This window comes from Mirounga leonina, unplaced genomic scaffold, assembly GCF_011800145.1.
Source record: "Mirounga leonina isolate KUSES-001 unplaced genomic scaffold, KU_Mleo_1.0 Mir_447, whole genome shotgun sequence".
Classification (NCBI taxonomy): domain Eukaryota; kingdom Metazoa; phylum Chordata; class Mammalia; order Carnivora; family Phocidae; genus Mirounga; species Mirounga leonina.
The window spans coordinates 6199500-6218412 of record NW_023270757.1 but is presented as its reverse complement, the minus strand read 5'-3'; the positions used below and the strand labels follow the sequence as shown (position 1 = coordinate 6218412).

General features: G+C 37.1%; 1 protein-coding gene across 5 annotated transcripts in view; it reads right to left on the bottom strand.

Annotated features, from left to right (window-relative positions):
- The window catches only part of NFIB (nuclear factor I B), a 235200-nt gene that overhangs the window by 64256 nt on the left and 152031 nt on the right, over nucleotides 1-18913 (bottom strand). For all 5 annotated transcript variants that reach the window (XM_034987974.1, XM_034987976.1, XM_034987975.1 and 2 more), the window contains exons 4-5: nucleotides 7937-8005; nucleotides 2095-2215 (exon numbers count right to left, since the gene is read on the bottom strand). In XM_034987974.1, the coding sequence (XP_034843865.1) occupies nucleotides 2095-2215; nucleotides 7937-8005 (190 nt within the window). The remainder of the gene's footprint in view (nucleotides 1-2094; nucleotides 2216-7936; nucleotides 8006-18913) is intronic.

The window sequence follows — 18913 nt, the reverse complement described above, 5'->3', positions numbered from 1 at the left end:
AAATAAATAAATAAATAAATAAATAAATAAATAAATAAATAAATAAATAAAAATTAAAAGCTATGTCATGGCATAGGACATCTTGCATGATATACTCCTACATATATTCCCATCAATACCCTATTAAACGGTCAATTATGACTATGAAAATGGATTTTTTTCTTTAAATTAAAAAAAAAAGAACCACAGGTAAAAACCAAAGAGAGATATCTTCTGAATTAATTTTGTGTAGTGATAATAAACATGTCATAGGATTTCAGAGTTGGAACTGACTTTCTAAGTCCTACCCGTAAATCAGTCCTCCCTTTTCTCACAAATGGGGACACAAATTCGGAGAAATTCAGTGAATTCCCAGGGCATGTTAGTGGAAGTAGTCTGCCACAAAGTAAGGACTTCTGACTTCCAAGACCGTGTTTTTTTTTTGCTGTACTGTTTCCAAATCCTAGAAGCCTGTGTACATCTGGAATCCTAGAAGCATGGGTACGTATTCACAGAGGTACTTGTGATTAATATTTGACTCACAACTCCCAGAGTATTAACATGATGTAGAAGATAGCAGTTTTTATCCATGCGACACCACAATGGGAGTAAATAATAGTCCTTTAATTTATTCCTATGGTATCCAAAGTTAGAATGCATGGTTTTTTAAACTCTCCTTTAATCTAATTCTCTCAGCTGTGAATCAGTAGTAAATATGTACAGAAGACTTAAAGTGAGAGAGAAAAGTTTTTAATAAGGAAATAATAGAGAAATGTTTTTGAAACCTTCTGAATGGCATAACATCTGAAACCAAATGACTCTGAAGAAATATCTGTGTTGACAACATACTGATCCATCAGACCAAATAGAAACGTACTATTCATATTTCAAATTTAGAAAAACTAAAGCATTTTTAAGACCCAACCATGTCATAGACAATCTGAGTGACAATAAACCAAATTACTTTGCTATGTAACCTAACAATATGAAGACACAGTTTGACCATAAATGATATAAAATTGAACTTAGTTAATAAACATAAAAAGTGCACAGCCCCGTAATTAATTCAAATGCAATTGACTTTCATTATTGAGAAGAGCATAGGAAAATAATTACCCAATATTCTTTTATTCTTAAAAAAATGAATATTATAAAATGAAATGTTTTGCTCTGCAATTCATGTATGCTCTTACATTTGACCATGGGTATATGTAATGCTCTGAAAATGAGATGGATCTTCATATACTGAAGATCCAGCTTAAAAAAAACCCAATAAAGCTATAATATTTATTCATCTTAGTTCTCAGTAACTCAGTCCTCTTCTGGCATCCAATAACAGTGGAACATATCATCACTAAATCCTGCGCAAACAACTTTCCAAGCTATTTATCCCTCATTTAAATAGGAAACCTCTTTTTAAACTTCTGTGGGATTCAAAGTTACAATCAGAAAGTCAAGAGAGAAAAGTGAGAATGTTAACAGGGAACTAAAAAGTACAGTAGCCTCGCTGTAGCTCTTGCCCCTCAAAGGCTGGTCAAACCAAATCTCAGAGCAAGTAATACTTTCATTGGTGACTAAGAATCAACTAAATTACTAAAAAAAATACCGACTCACTGAAGACATTAGCAAAGTGTGGCCTAGAATAAGACCTTTCCTTTAAGGTTAAGTAGATGACACATTTTATTTTTCACGTTTTACTATACCCAGCTTGGATGTGATATTAGGGTAGAAGTTACCAGGATGGATCAATCTACAGACAAGGGCTCTCTGCCATGACAACAATGCTTTTAAGTCACTAAAAGATTTAGTGAACTTGTAGAATTCTAATATTTCATAGAAAAGAATAAAATCATATTCATATTTTTATATGAAGGGAATATAATTCCCTTGTCCCACCCAAAAGATGTTTCTAATGTTTTGAACAATTCCATTTAATTTTCAAATATCAAAATAAATTTAACCAGGTAAGAGTAAAAATTCATGTAGAATCAGCAAAAAGTCTTGAACTCTTGGCTTTGTTTCCCCGATCTCTTTATCTACCTACCTATCTGCGTATCTACCTATCTACCCAGCTGCATATAGACTGAGAACAAGTGCAACTCCTCTTTCAGTTACCTGCTTGGTGGAGAAGACAGTGACCTCTGAAGATTGACCCCCGAGTTCATGTCATGATAGTATGGTTGGCTCGGGATTTCTCCAATTGGGAAGTTGACTCCAGTTCCCTGGGTTATGGGCGCTGAGGAATAAAACAGAAAGAAACATCAGGAATGACTTTTACACTGGTCATCTCTATTTCAATGTAATAATCTAATACGTTCCACACCTCCGGGCAAACTCTCTTTACCCTGAGACTCTAATACCAACCGTCCACCAGGGTATGACTTGGAGACCTCCTCAGGACGCCAGCGTTCAAGTCTGGAAACTTGAGGCACTCAGACTATAATCACTGGTTACCACTTCCCCTATTCCCACTCTCCAACCTTCTTCACTCACTCCTTTGTATTAGTTTTCACTACATCTGTCACCACACTAGTCTATAGATGCGTCAGAGGAAACGACATGTTTCCTATTGCTCAGCACCAAACAAGGTGCTTTGTATTAAGTTGGTTCTTTTTTTTTTTTTAAGGTTTTATTTATTTGAGAGAGAGAGAGCATGAGCAGGGATGGGGAGAGGGAGAAGCAGGACCCCCCCACCCCCACCCCGAGCAGGGACCCAAAGAAGGGCTCAATCCCAGGACCCTGGGATCATGACCTGAGCCAAAGATAGATACTTAACCGACTGAGCCACCCAGGTGCCCTCTAAGTTGGTTCTCAAAAACCAAATCGCTGTTGAGTTAATGAAATTCAAATATTAACATGGTAAAATGCATTAGAAATCATATGAATAATTACTTGGTATAACGAATTCTTTTTTTTTTTTTTTAAAGATTTTATTTATTTATTTGACAGAGAGAGACACAGCGAGAGAGGGAACACAAGCAGGGGGAGTGGGAGAGGGAGAAGCAGGCTTCCCGCTGAGCAGGGAGCCTGATGCGGGGCTCGATCCCAGGACCTGGAATTATGACCTGAGCCGAAGGCAGACGCTTAACGACTGAGCCACCCAGGCACCCCGGTATAACGAATTCTTATATTAGGACAGGTACACAGGTAAAGTTGACAAATGTGAAGAGCCAAGCTTTTTTTCCCCAAAATACATATTCAAGTTCATATATGAATAGTTAAGTGTGGTTTTACTCAATAGTTGGTTTAAAAAAAAAAAGTTTGTATGCCCAACTTTATAACATTCATAATGTATTCATGAAAAAAATTAAAAATAAATTATTTATTAACAAATAAAAATAAATAAAATGTACTCATGGAGTTTTATACTTTAAAGTATTATTTTGTGAATCAAGAAATCTTTTTGACTCTGCTGATATAGTATGAACTGAGATTCTTGTATGTAAGTATTGGTTTTTGTATGATGGTTTACATCTATTCAAATTAAAAAAAATTATTTCTAGACATCTTGAATAGACCCGTGAGGCAGCATGTTGTATTAGAAGGGGTAGAGTCCTGGGAGGTAGCCATTTAGTTTGAACTCTCTCTGCCACTTCTGAGCTATGTGCCTCAGTTTCCCAAGCTACAAAATGAGAATACCAGTCACCTACCCCATATGATTATTTTGAAGATGAAATGGGATAAGGAGTGATAAAAGCCCAGCATCGTGCCTAGTGCATAATAGTTATTCACCAAACGTGAGAGCCCTCTCTCCTTGATTTCTTCCCCACACCTCTTCCCTGGCAGCCTGGAGTGGTTAACAAAGGGTGAACAGCTGAAACCACTGCTAAAAGCAGATGAAGAGTTATAAATGGACCTATTTGTTGAAAGTCTGTTCCTTCAACAAGTTGTTTGTGTCCATTACTGGCAGGTGCTGCAAGGGATACGAAATAGTCTAAGATAGTTCCTGTCCTTAACAAAACAGATTGGGTAACAAGCTGGGTAAACAAAACACTCCTGAAAAAATAGAAATACCGGCATAATGCTGGTTATAATGAAACAGTCCAAGTGAATGACAGCACCAATAAATGCTATGGGATTTCATGGGAAGAAGAACCCAATACAGGCTTGAATGATCCAGGAACCCTCTGGAGAACCCAGAGCTTGCACTGGACTTTGGAGAATGAGTAAGGTCTTAAGGGGAGGTCATTCTCAACAGGGGTTTCTACAAGAGCAACATCTCGGGCAGAGATAATATGCAAGGAGAGACCAGGCAGGTTGGTGTCAAAGGACAGTGCTCAAGAATAGTGTCTTTCTTTACCTTTTTTTATCAGGTCTCCAAAAGCTCTAATGAGCGAAAGTGTGTCCTGGGGCTATGGCAACAAAACTCTAGAGCCCTCGTGATTCCCTCTAAGAACATATAGTCTGCTTAACCTTCCTCTCTTCCAACTGCTTCAAACTGAATACACGATTCCAAAAGGACTGCAGATTTTCAGGGAATTTTTCTTCCCCAGAATTTTGATGTGTTCACTACATGTGTTCGCTGTCAGCTGAATTGTATGTCAATAGCAGGTCGGTCAAGATTTACTTATAATATTTTTAAGAAAGTACGACTAGGAAGCACATGTGTTATTGCAGAGAAGTAATCAAAGAATATACGATGAATCTCTCTCTTCCCCTATTAAAAATTAAATCATTATATACAAGATTAGTCTCAGCTCCAAACTTCTGGAGTTTATGCCTTCTATTAAATTATTCTTTTTATATAATGTATTTTAACTTCATTTTAATAACACAGAAAATATTTGTATTCAATGGGTAACTATGCCAAATGGCTTGAATTCTTTGGGCAGCTAAAATGTAACTGTTTGTTGTGGCTTGAGGTACACCGGAGGTTTAAAAAAAAAAGCAAGGTAAGAAATCCCACAGTAACCACATGCTTTCAAGTTTATTATTAGAACCATGTTCTATGTGACATTGGAAAGCAGGGTATGTGCTAGAAGGAGGCATTTGAGGGACTCAGGGAAAGCCAGTAATCTGTCCAACCTTCTGCAACAGTAATGGATACAATTCAAAGAACTGAATTACTAACAGGAAACTTACAGGTTATAACTTATGTAAAGTACTTAAAATTTATGAAGCTCATGCAACATTTAAGCAACGGATCTGTAGTTTCTCTTTCATACATATGGCTTAGGAGTCAACACAGATTGCTTGGCCATAAACATACTAGAAGAAATTTATAGTAAAATAATAAAAAAAAAAATCTTTGGAAATTTTGTTTTTCTAAATCCTCTTGAAGAAGGATTATTACAGAGTATCAGGACAGCAATCAAAATAATTTATCCACAGATTTATACATGACCATTGCAAAAATGTAATGTGCCTTCGGACATTAAAGGGGAGCTTACAAGAAGAGGAGTAGATTAATAATAAACCTGGGCAAATTCTAAAGCAGCACTCACTAAATGTATTTAATAATAAAGAGAGTCTGTGAGCATGGCAAGTCTGAGGCTGATATTCCTGTTTAAAAGCCTCTGGAAGAACTTACATCAGATGCAAAGATCAGCGTTAGCACCTCTCCTGGAGAGCTGCAAAGTCTGAAAGCTGCAAATCATGTTTAAGAGGCTGCCAATATCCTCTTAGAAATGAAGCTCCAAAGAACCTCAGATTCTAAGGGTTAGAAGCCAACCCTTAATCTCTCTTACTGTTCTTCTCACTCCAAAAGCTGATCCTAAATCAACTTTCAAGATGGAGATAATATCATTCAACAGAAAGATCACTATCCTAAAACTGAGGAGCTTCATTAGCTAAAGTCAACAGACACATTAGCAGGTCATACGATAGTCAAACCCTGGAGGCCAGAAACCATTAACATACTGTAAACCCTCAAGAAGTCAGAACTTGTGATATACAGTGTAAGGGTCGCGCTGAAGTTTCTGCTTACTTAGCAAACCCGTATTTCATAAACAACGAAGTTCAATTGTGTAAATAAGATTATGATGTGGATATATTAAAACACTTAGGAGAATAACTTCTCAAGCATTTCAGAGACACCTATTTACATACAGAGTAGAAAATAAATGTTTGCTGAATAAATTAATGAATGAATATAGATAATATACTAATTACAGATCAGTAACGTGTGTTGTAACATAACTTAAAGACCTCTAAGAGAGGATGGTATCAGTTTAAAAAGAATGAGTGAAGTATATTAAACCTACCTCAATTTTGAACTGTTCTGGAAAGCTGTCTTTTAAATCTTTATTTATGTGTAAATTCAGATTTTTCAAAATATCACTCTGGGCTTTTAAAAGTTCTATGTGGCTGTCCTTCTATAGCATCTAGCATGATGTCACCTATAATGAGGAACTGATAATATTGTCTAAAAGATGCCTCTTTGGTCCTTCTCATGAGAAGGAGGAAATATAGCATGAAATTTAAGAAAAGACAAATTTAAACAAATAATGTTATAATGTCTCGTAACTGTAGCAGAACAGTGTAGGGAAAACATCCCCCCCACACACACAACACCGCCCCACACTTTCAAATTCCCCCTTCCTTACATGATGCCAGAAAGTGGCACTGAGTAAGTCAGGCACGTTCCTTTCCAAATTAAAAATAAACACAAAACTTTCAAATGTCAGAGGCCTTCCATACCACGTTATTGATTGGGAAAAACATGCAAGGCTCATGGCAGAATGGAGAAGACCATCAGAATCCTCCTATTCAGCAAACATGAACCCTAGAGTTGCTGGGATATAGGATATTAGGTTTTGGTCTCCTGCACTGCCCTAAGTAAACAGATCCGTGACAGAAGTCTTTGGGGGCATGTATTTATCTACCGCGGAATACAACAGAAAGGATAAGTTACTGAAGGTCTTAAATGTTCATGTATACAACTCCCTGAGATACAAGCTATTTGCACTGGCCACTCTAGAAAGAGGAACTCTTTAAGAAAGTCTGGTTTGAAAGACAGTCACCACCCAGCCGGGGGATTACTTCACTGACCACAACTCTAACTCACTACCTAAACTTACCCTCAGTAACTTGCTTTGTTCTTTTGGGATCACCATAATTCCCATTCAAGTATTCTGAATTTGACCCAGATGAAAAACACAACTTAAACAAGGACCGAACACCACTACATCATCTGAGTAACATCATTCCAAACGGCGACGCTCTCTAACAAAATGTCAGGTAAAAATATAGCCTTCAAAATTACATAAATAAGCTAAATCAAAGAGAACAAGAAGAAATGAGTCACCTCCTTTAACATGATGAATGCCTTAAGAGCTACATCTTAGGTATATTTGTACACACTAGTAATACGTAGAAGACTTAAGTCCATACACTACTCCCTTGCTTAGGTAGCTGGCCAGGTGAACTTAACCCAAGAAAAATTTCATCCGGGCTGTCAAGAATGGTGTCTCAGGTGAGGTGGCCAGTTAAAACAATTGGACATTGTTTTGGATCACAATAGCTTTCTATCTATATCCAAAGTACAATCTGCAAAGTTAATTTCTGCATCCCTCTACACTCTGCATGTTAGTGTGTATATCCTGTACATCTCCAAGCCCCCACCAAAACGTTAGTAAAATGAAAAAGCACTTATCTACAGGAAACTTATGTGGGTTATCATAACAACATGGAGCACATTTAATTAATCACACTTCCTTTGATATAAATGACCATCTATGGTCACAGAAAGAACAGTGAATTAAATGAGTACCAATAACACAGCAATCAGAACAACCCCCCAATTATTTTTGTACTACAAAGGTTTGATGATCTAAATGCAAATATATTTGAAAATCTGACAAAATATATCCACTTATGATTTCATCAAAAAGATGGAAATTTTAAAACTCAAATGTTCCCAGTAAGTGGTTATTCTTAATACTGTGTTGAACGTTCAAAGTAGAAAATATTTTAAATCATACTGTGAAATTAAATAGTAACAAAACAATTTACTTACTTCTGGATACCCTCACAAGTTCGGACACATTGAAGACTCCAGATTTTACAAAACTATCCTCCAGGTAACCTGAAAATAAATATCAAGAGGAAAAAGATCAGCACAAGCAGGAAGCAAATAAATGATTAAATGCTAGGATTTGTTCAAGTGTTTTTAAACCAAAGGTTAGAACAAAAACCAAGCGTGCTTGTAACAAACACAAGTAAAAGCAAAACTCTTTGAACGCAATCCGGGGTCTGTTTAAACAAAAGTAAGAAGTTGAGATGCCAAATAATTTCCTAGGGAAATTTTTCCCCCACTTGCTAAATGTACAGGGCAACTGGAATGGTTTTATTTGCCACAGCCCACGCATAGAGAATGAAGACTCAGGGGTTCTTACCGAATGCATTCAGCTCGGTAGCACCTGGTAGACTAAAGTCCACCCATTTATAAAAAAGAAAGAAAGAAAAAGGAAAACCACAACCACAATTAGAACCTTGTTGGAATTACTTCAAAGATTTCTCGAAACCACTGTTCTTTCACAAATCCTTCCCTGATTAAAGAAAAGCGAGCTGCTGTTAGCAGCACTCCCCGACCCTTGTTCCAAGGTCATGAATCACACAAAAGCAGAACTTGCACATACGGCAAATACTTTGCATAGACCTATTTCCACGCACCTTTGCTATACCTCACATGATTCCACTGCCCTCCCAACTCTTGCTACTACTTCCTTGGACTCCCTTCATTTCGAGAACTGCATACTTTTTCTAGCAAACGGTGATAAACCCCAGGCCTCCAGGAAAGCCACGTGACCCTTCTGTGACACCCAAGTGCAGGGTCCACAGTGACTGTGGCCCACTGTTCAGGAGCCTGAGTAAGTTCTGTGCTGTCTGGGATCTGGTCAAGCTGTGTCCAGGATTAGAAATGAGCACTCCCACAAATACCCGATCACGTCCCCAGCTTCTCATTGATGTGCAGGAGGTGTGCTGAGGGCAAAGAGGGACAGAATACCAGGAGGAGAGATATGGTTACTCTCTGCTTCCCAGGAAGAGAATAAGAAAAGCCCGAAAGCCCTCAGGATGCAAATGTTTCCAGGAAAACAAACTCTAGAACCGGCAACTGGATCAGATGTTACATCAAGTTTTGAGGCTAACCAGGGGATTCGATTCAGGGCAGGACTGTGAGTCATAGGTGGTTTAGCTCTCAAGTCAGGAGCTGGAATTTGACACCCAACCACACTTTATCAGTGTGGAATCCTGATCATGTTATTAGACTCCTGGTGTCTCAGACTCCTCATTTAAAAACTAGAGATAATTGGGGCGCCTGGGTGGCTCAGTCAGTTGGGCGGCTGCCTTCGGCTCGGGTCGTGATCCCAGGGTCCTGGGATCGAGCCCCGCGTCGGGCTTCTCCCTCTGCCTACGGCTCTGCCTACTTGTGCTCTCTCTCTCTGTCAAATGGATAAATAAAATCTTTTCTAAAAAAGAAATAAAAACTAGAGAGAATAAAATTATTATGAATGATAAGTGAGATAAAAACATTAAATCCATCGTAGGCACTGATTCAATGTTCCCAATGAGTTAGGATTGGCCAGTGGGGTCACCAGTCACCTATACATTGAATTACACACACTGGATTCCGGACGGTCTCAAATTACGTGTAAATCTTTATTTAGAAATTTTACCAGAACAAAAGCTACCACACTACTTTTTAACTGTACATAGCATGAAAAGATAGAAAATCATTCAATGAGCTCCTATGCTTCACTGTTGTGAACTGAGGAGCCATGCATGTCTGAACATTAGTATACCCATCGATTACCTTCTTTAGAAACAGAACAAAAGAAAGAGTGTGAAGGAGTTATGAGATCTCAGCTGGTGATAAAACTTAGGTATCATATTAAGTCCTACTCTGAAAAAACCAGACATTTTTAAGAGGGTAATGACAAAATGTCCCCATTTGATGTACCTGTATTTTAAGAAACTCCTACTTCTTGAGCAACTTAATTTTTCACCAGGTTGAATGCGTTTCAGTGATTATTGAGCAACTTTTAGGTAGCCTACACTGTACAAGGTACTTAAAGCCATGAAGACAAAAAAGGGACATTAAGTCCCTTTGTGTGGTTGGGGGAAAAGATATTTTCAATTTTCTGAACCATGGTAGGTTATTATTGTATAAAACAACAACAAATGCAATACACATTTTTGTAAAGTATAATAAATTATACTTTATATACAGCAAATATAAAATTTTATACTTGGCAAATACATTAAATATGAAGACTTCATTTATCTTTTTTTTTTTTTTAAAGATTTTATTTATTTATTTGACAGAGAGAGAGATAGCGAGAGCAGGAACACAAGCAGGGGGAGTGGGAGAAGGAGAAGCAGGCCTCCCACCGAGCAGGGAGCCCGATGTGGGACTCGATCCCAGGACCCTGGGATCATGACCTGAGCTGAAGGCAGACGCTTAACGACTGAGCCACCCAGGGGCCCAAGACCTCATTTATCTTGATGGCAGCTCATATACTTAACCAATCAGACAAGATTATTTGTCCTCACCCAATTGTACTCTGTAAATGCCTGCCCTCCTACCTTTCTCATGCAGTTCCCTCCATCTGATCAGATGGCCCCCTCTCTCTCTCTCTGCATACTCTGTCCTCATCCTGCAATGTCCAGCTCAACCACCATCCACTCTGTAACCCGTTCCCCTCTACCCTCCTCTCTCAATCCCTGCGCCAGCCAGAAATGATCTCTTTCTTCTGAATTCACAGAGCACCTGGTCAGTACTTCTTTACATCACTTTACACATTCAAGTGTCCAGGATATCTGTTTTCAAGTCTTGTGTTCCTTATTGGATTATCAGCTCCTTTATTTGGGAGAGTGACTGGGTTTTGTTCATCCCTGAATCTCCCTTAACAACCAACTCAGTGCCTATATATATACTAACCACTAAATCAATGCTTACAAAGAACAAAATTTTAAATTTTAACCTTTTGGAACAGGGTCATAAATAAGCATCTTAGTAATTATGTAATAATGTAGGTATAGATGGCTTAAGGTTGAAGCATAACTATACTGACTCCTGTTATTCCCTGGAACTCATCTGCTGAGGAGTTTATTCAGGCTTTTGGGTAGAAGGGGAAAGAATGATGATTAGATGACTTTGTTACCTACTAGTGTACAACTTGAGGCATTTAGTACAAAGTAACTACCAAGAAACCAGAAGTGTTTAAAGAGTCAGAGTTCAAATAAATATATTTGTAAAATAAATTGATGAGTGAGTGACTAGGGAACATTTCAATATATTTATATAAATTAAATCATGTGTCATACGTAATAACATTTCAATATGTAGATACCATCTGAAGTTCATTTCCTTATTACTCCAGTGAGTAGTCAAGGCTCCACCCGCTTCTTCATCATACTCATGAAGACGGAATGGCGTGTGGACGTCAGGAGCCAAATCATACGGGTGGGAGGAGCCCCCTCAAGCTAATCCTACTAGCGGAAGACAGGCAGTCACACACAGGCAGATACAATGACTATCTCATAGAAAAGGGAAAGCAGTTCGGAATGCAGCAGGGTGCTTCTCCATCCCTCACCTCAAGTTCCAAGGAATCTGAATCGACAAGGAAACCTGAAAGAGTTATTTTGCTGAAACCATGAAAGGCACTGCAATTATGTCAGAACTGCTTTGGCACCCACTTGACAAAATGCAACACCCACAGGTCCCGCTGGGCTCCAGTCCTGCATGGAGCATAGTGAGACTTCACAGAAAGGAGGGCCCCCTAGGATGAGCGGTAACGCAACCCCCCCCATGACCTTATGGCAGTGGGGGCTGGGAGGAATCAGGCAACTGGGTAACCTGGGAGAAGCCCCCGAAGCAGACGGCTGCCTCCTCCATTCATCTTTGCACACAGCACAGCCTTACGATGGACAGGCATTACCCAAGATGAGGAGGGCAAAGGAAAGAAATAGTGGAGGACAGAGGACTTGGATAGCTAATAGCACACAAGAAAGTATATAAGAAAGAATGCATAAGGACTCTGGCAAAATAACCGGGGAGAATCATGCAGAGTGTCAGGAGCCCTGTCAAAGTACAGAGGATGAGACTCAGCAAAATGCAGGTTATTACTATTAACACAACCCCATCTGTAACCTCCAGCCTGCTGGGGCCTTCCAGAAGCATGGTTTTCATGTGTTACCTAGACCACTGTGAATCTAAATAGCTGATACAAAGGCCAACGACTTTAAATCGATTTGGAGACATTCATATAGTGAATTCCCTTCATCTACCAAAGGAAATATGAGCATCTCTGAGGCAGAGCAGCTGCTTAATGGTTACAGAGCAATATTACACAACAGCTTAAGCCAAGAAGCAAAGAACAACTCGGCATTTATGTGATGCTGTATTTACACTACATGTAATGCTTTTTAAAAAATAAAATTGAGTAGGAAATAAAGACCTCTGCAAACTGAAAATTCTCAAAGGCACTATCAAATTATATTATTTTACTTCTTTTTTTTATTTTTCTCTAACAAAAGCAACAATAAATCACTACTCAGAAGTTAATATAGTGTTTAACCTCCTTTACAAACAATAACAAAGGGACACAATGGCATATCTAACTGTTAATATCTCAAATTATAATCAGCTCCATTTGAATGTTAAACAACATTTACATAGAAAATCCAAAGGAAAACTGATAACGCTCATTTTTATAGTCTACTGTGTTCTATTCTTGAAATTAAAAAAGAAAAAACCACAGAAAGCAGTTATTAAATTCATGAAAGCTGTCTTCAAGTATTAGAAGGACTGTTAATGTAGATGTTGGATAAGACTTCTTCTGCATAGTTCCAGGAACTGTTTTTTGACTCAATAACCAGATTTAAGAAAAGTCCTAGAAGGGAATAGGAAACCTTGCAAAGGTGGTAACAGCCAACACAGGCCAAGCTACTGCTCTAAGATCTTCAAAAGCATTAATTCACAATGCTCCTAATTATCCTACCGGTTGTCATGCAAGCATTCCCATTTTACAGATGACGAAACTTGTGTCTACAGAGATAGGGGGTTTCCCAGAGGCAGTAAAGACCCCCCCATTAGATTTAAGAATTCTCACTTTGGGTAGGAAACTGAATTAAGAGCACCTCCAAAGCCCACTGCAATGCTCAGGTTCCACTTTTTTTTTTTTTTTAAGATTTTATTTACTTATTTGAGAGAGAGAGAGAGAGAAGAGTGTGCCTGCACACACGCACAAGCGGGAAGGAGGGGTAGAGGGAGAGGGAGAAGCAGGTTTCCCCGCTGAGCAGGGAGTCCAGTGCTGGGCTCCATCCCAGGACCCTGGGATCCTGACCTGAGCTGAAGGCAGACACTTAACCCACCGAGCCACCCAGGAGCCCAAAATGTTCCACTTTTTTACAGGGCCCTTTTCCTGTTAGTTTTCTTGCACTGCTTGCTCATTTGGAGAAAGAACAGGACCCCTAGGTATCTCGCAGGCATTTTCCAGCCTTAGGATTCCAATTGTTCACTTCCTTCCGCAGAGTGTAAAAGACGCCTAAATCCTTTTGTTTATGGATGCAAAGGGAGAGAAGATAAGATTATTTTATACTAGCTCTTTGCCAAACCTCACATAACTTCAGATACCACCACTAACCTACTGGGGATTTTCTGGTAGTGGTGTTGTAAGGCATGGCTTTATCTGCAGTTTCTTGACTGATCTGCACTGTCCACAGTTAAGAATGAAAACAGTGATTATGAAATAGACAGAGTAATCATTACAAAGATAATGATTCTCTGTTAGAGACTGACCCTCAGCCTATAGCCAAGGTTCACATTCCAGTATTAATTTAGAATTAAGTTTATCCTTCACTATGAAATGTCCCTTTGGTGATTTAAATGATTCAGCAGAAGGACAGCAATTTTCTGACTTTAACACACTCTGATAGTACTATATTAATGTTATTTGTTTTTTTAGTGTTTCCTTCCAGTCCATTAAACTTTTTCCTGCATATATGTAATATATAAAAATATGTATTTTTAAAAATGGAGATCAAATTTAAATGAGTTTGTATCCTGCTTTTTTTCTAATTCACGTTGTATTTTTCCCTTTAGATTAAACAGTTTTTCAGCAGCATGATTTTAATGTCTGTATAATATTACACTGCATGGCTGTACTTTATTTGACCATTCTCTTTTTTTTGGCATTTTAGGTTATTTCCCATTTTTTTAAATATTATAAACAGAACTGCCATTAACATCCTCGTACACAAATCTTTGTCAGCAATTCTCATAATTTCCTTAGGCTGGAGTTCCCAGAAGTGGAATTACTGGGTCAAAGGACATAAACGCTTTTAAAACTCTTGGTTAAAAACTGTCAAGTTGCTTTCCATAAAGATTTTTGCCAATTTCTTCTCCCTCGGGCAGAATGAGCGTGTCCATGTCACCACCCTGCTGCCACAATTACATATTAGTCATAACAGGGACTTGTTTTAATTGTGGCAAGTTGATAGAGAAAAGATATCATTACATTAATGTCATAATTTTCATTTACTTAATTATAATAAAATTGGATTTTTTTCAGATATTTATGCATTATTTCTTTGAACAAACATGCAAAAATATGTAAAATGGGAATTGTGCTCTCAGGAATATTTTTCCTAATATTAATGACATTTCTTCTAGAGTTTCACAGTTAATGATAATGTTGGCTATTAATTAATAATTGATTTTTTTATCATTTTATATGTTCATTTATTCCTAGTTCTCTCAGATTTTTAAAAGTGTTCTGATCAGAATGATTATTGAATACCATTAAATGCTTTTTTGGAATCCTTTTTAAATTTCCTTACAGTATTTATTGTTGTTATATATTACTGAATTCTTAGATTAAATTATCTTTGCTTATCCACACAAGGTAGCTCTTTTAGTTTACTGCTAAATTGGTTTGTTAACAGTTTCTTCTGACTTCTCTCTATGTAGCTGGTATACTTTTCTGGGGATCTTTGTTTCATTTGTGAAGTTTTCATACTAGGGTTACATACATGCTTCATAAAATGGTTTGGATGACAGCCATTTTTTATTTTAAAGAAATATGAAAAGTTCGTGAAAGTCTGGAAAAACTCACTGGTAAAACTATCTTCTCATAATCTGTTTCAGAGAAGATTCTTAGAAAACTTTGAGTCTTTCATGAATTTGCTCTACTCTTGTTTTCTGGTCTTGAGGCAATTTTATTATATATTATCCAAGAAAATCATCAATTCTTTCATATTTTTAAATATATTAGCAGAGATACTTTATGATTTACTAAGTTTTTTTTACAGTATAGTAAAATTAAAATTAAATTATATTTTACTGTAATTAATATTATATTAAAATATATTATAATAAAATGGCATTAAGTTCTGTTCAAGTACACTGAAAGATCAGCTCTGCCACTTACTATGTACACCTAAGGTAGGTTGAGCAACTTTTCCACACCTCACACTTCACTATAATACAGACGATAATCATAGTACCTATGAGTCAATATGAAAACTGTAATTGTTTTCAAAAAATAATAAAGAGAGATAGTTCATTTTAAGAGCAGGGAAAGGGAAGGTAGAACTTCCAAATTAACAAAGAGAAAGCAAAACACAGTGAATAGTAACTTAATGAAACAATAAAACTAAGAACATAAGATGTAAAATAAATAATATAAGGTAAATAGAACAAATAAAATTAAGCATATCCCATTACAATATAGGTAAGTGGATTGAATAGCCCATAAAGAACATTAGATCAACTGAAGCAAATAAAATTCAGCTATTTTTAAGGAACACATTGAAGACAAAATGATAACAAGAATTAAAAGTTGAAAATAAAATGGTGTGCAAAGAGAAATCAGGCAAATTCAAATAAAAAGTAAGCAGTTCAGTTAGTGGTGGTTAAGAGAATTTAAGATGAATTGCAGTAAATGAGATAAAGAACATTACAAATGGATAAAAGGCATATTTAATAAAGAAGATAAATCATAAACCATTTGTGCACCAAACAATATTGTGCAGAAATGCAATAAAACAAAAACTATTAAAATACAAGAAACTTTATAAAAATACAATTGTAGTGAGAATTTTGAATACATTCTCTTTTAGAATTGAACATGACTATTAGACAATGACTAACTTAATATCATTCAAATACAAAGTATACTTTGTTAGCACATCCACAGAAATTTTATAAAAACTGATCATGTCCTTGACCAAAGAGAAAACTGTTACTACTGTGTCATCTCTGGTAAATAAGACTAAAAGTGAAAAATAAAAGTGACCAAATTTTCTGAACCACTTGAAAATTAAGAAAATAAGCTATGCATCAAACAGAAAATCAAAAGAAAAATTATGGAAGTATCTAGAAAGCAATGAAAAGAAAAAGACAAAAGGCAAATTACTTTACCATTAAGAGAGAAAGAACAGTAAAACAATCCAAGAAAAATTAAAAAGGGAACTAAAGATAAAAGCGGAAATCAATAAAGTAGGAAAAGAAGTATTTAAAACAAAAGAATAAAAGGGAAGATGATTTTCTGAGAAGACTAGCAAAACAGAAAAATCATTTGCAAACCTCATTAAGGCAAAAAAGAAAAAGCGAAAATATACAAGAATAGAAAGGAAAACATAACCACAGAAACCAAATACATTAAAAAAATTACAAGAGAATAACACATGCAACTTACTGACCACAACTTCGAAAACTTAAATGGGCAATTACTTACTAAAGTAAAAGTAACCAAAATTGAGCAAAGTGGAAACCTGAATAGACCAATTACCCCTAGTGCAGTGGTTCTCAAAATTTGCTGATCATTGGAACCACCTGGGGTTCTTGAAAAACAACCATACTTGGCTTCCACCCTCAGCCATTCTGATTTAATTGGTATGGATGTGTCCTAGACATGAGGATGTTCTAAAATTTCCCCTGGTGATTCAAATGTGCAGCAAAGTCTGGGAACCACTGGTTAGCATCTTGCTATTCAAAATGTGGTCCCACAACCAATAGTACTGGCATAACTGGGGAGCTTGTTAGGCACAAAGAAGTTCAGGGTCAAGCCCAGACCCTCAAAATCAGAATCTGCAGCTTAACAAGACCACCGGTTATTCCTATGCACTTTAGAATTTGAAAACCCTAGAAGAGAATTTAAAGGTGCTTTAAAAACCACCTTTAGAATGGCACCAAGTATAGATGGGTGCACAGCTGGATTTTATCTTTTGCCTAGCCTTTAAATTCCAATGATTTTTACACTCTCCCAGGCTTTAGCAAATGATGACAAATTTCCTTATGAAGAAAGCTCTCTGGTGAGCCTTTATTAGACCAGCAAAACTTAAATAACTAAATTTGCAACCTCCCTCATTCAACCAAAGTAAGCAAACAAAACAACCAAAGACCAAGCATACACATAAATGCAACTTCAAGGATCCTAAATAAAATTGAATATATTCGATTCACATATTTGAATTGAATATAACAATGTTATTGAAAGAACAATACATCATTATTAGCGTTTTATTCCATGACTGAGTGCAGTTCACTGTTAAAAATCTATCAATACGATAGAGAAAAAAAAAAAACAGAAAGACACCAACCTTATCAATGGATGCTGAAAATGCACTTGACACCAACAAGAAAAGCAGGCTTTCCTAATAACAAATCTCAGCAAAAACAGTGATAAAAACAAGTAACAGACTGTTTAGCAAAACCCAGCAAGTTATTCTAAAAAGAAGAAAACTAGTCTGCCATTCTTAGGTACTCAACCTCTTCAAGGCTTCTCCTCTTTTCAGTCCTTAAAAATGTAGGGCGCCTGGGTGGCTCAGTCAGTTAAGCGACTGCCTTCAGCTCAGGTCATGATCCCGGGGTCCTGGGATCGAGTTCCACATCGGGCTCCCTACTCTGCGGGAAGCCTGCTTCTCCCTCTCCCACTCCCCCTGCTTGTGTTCCCTCTCTCGCTGTGTCTCTCTCTGTCAAATAAATAAATAAAATCTTTAAAAAAAAAAAATGTAATCTGTAGGGCCTCCTGGGTGGCTCAGATGGCTAAGCGTCAGCCTTCAGCTCGGGTCATGATTCCAGGGTCCTGGGATCGAGTCCCACATCGGGCTCCCTGCTTGGTGGGGAGCCTGTTTCTCCCTCTCCCTCTACTGTTCCCCCTGCTTGTGCTCTCTCACTCTCTCTGTCAAATAAATAAATAAAACCTTTAAAAAAAATTTGCTCTGTAAATAGTCGCAAAGACAAATACTGTATGATTTCACTTAGATTAGGTATCTAAAGTAGTCAAACTCTTAGAAACAAAGTAGAATGGTGGATGCCAAGGGATGGGAGAAGGGGGAATGGTGAGTTGTTATTCACTGGGTACAGAGTTTCAGTTTTGCAAGATGAGAAAGTTCTGGTAATTGTGCAACAATGTAGATAAACTTAACACTATTGAACTGTACATTTATAAATGATTAAGAGGGTAAATTGTATTTTATGACAATTAAAAAAATCATAATTTGGGACTCATAATTGTTATTAATTCTTGTTTATATATATTCAAAGAATTACTTTTTTACATTAGTACTAAATTCTTGTTTATATATATTCAAGAATTACATTTCTTTATGTAATTACATTTCTTTATGCATTTATGTCTGTAATCTTATTCATAATAGTTACTCAGGTGTAATTCTGTTTAATATTCTCATTATTAGTCTGTATCTATAGCTATATTAGTATCTATAGGTATAGATCTGAGAACTTTCTTTCTCCTTTTTTTTTTTTTCAAGATTTTATTTATTTATTTGACAGAGAGAGAGACAGCGAGAGAGGGAACAAAAGGCGGGGGGAGTGGGAGAGGGAGAAGCAGGCTTCCCGCGGAGCAGGGAGCCCGATGCGGGGCTCGATCCCAGGACCCTGGGACCATGACCTGAGCCAAAGGCAGACGCTTAACGACTGAGCCACCCAGGTGCCCTGAAAACTTTCTTTTTCCTAAAATATTTT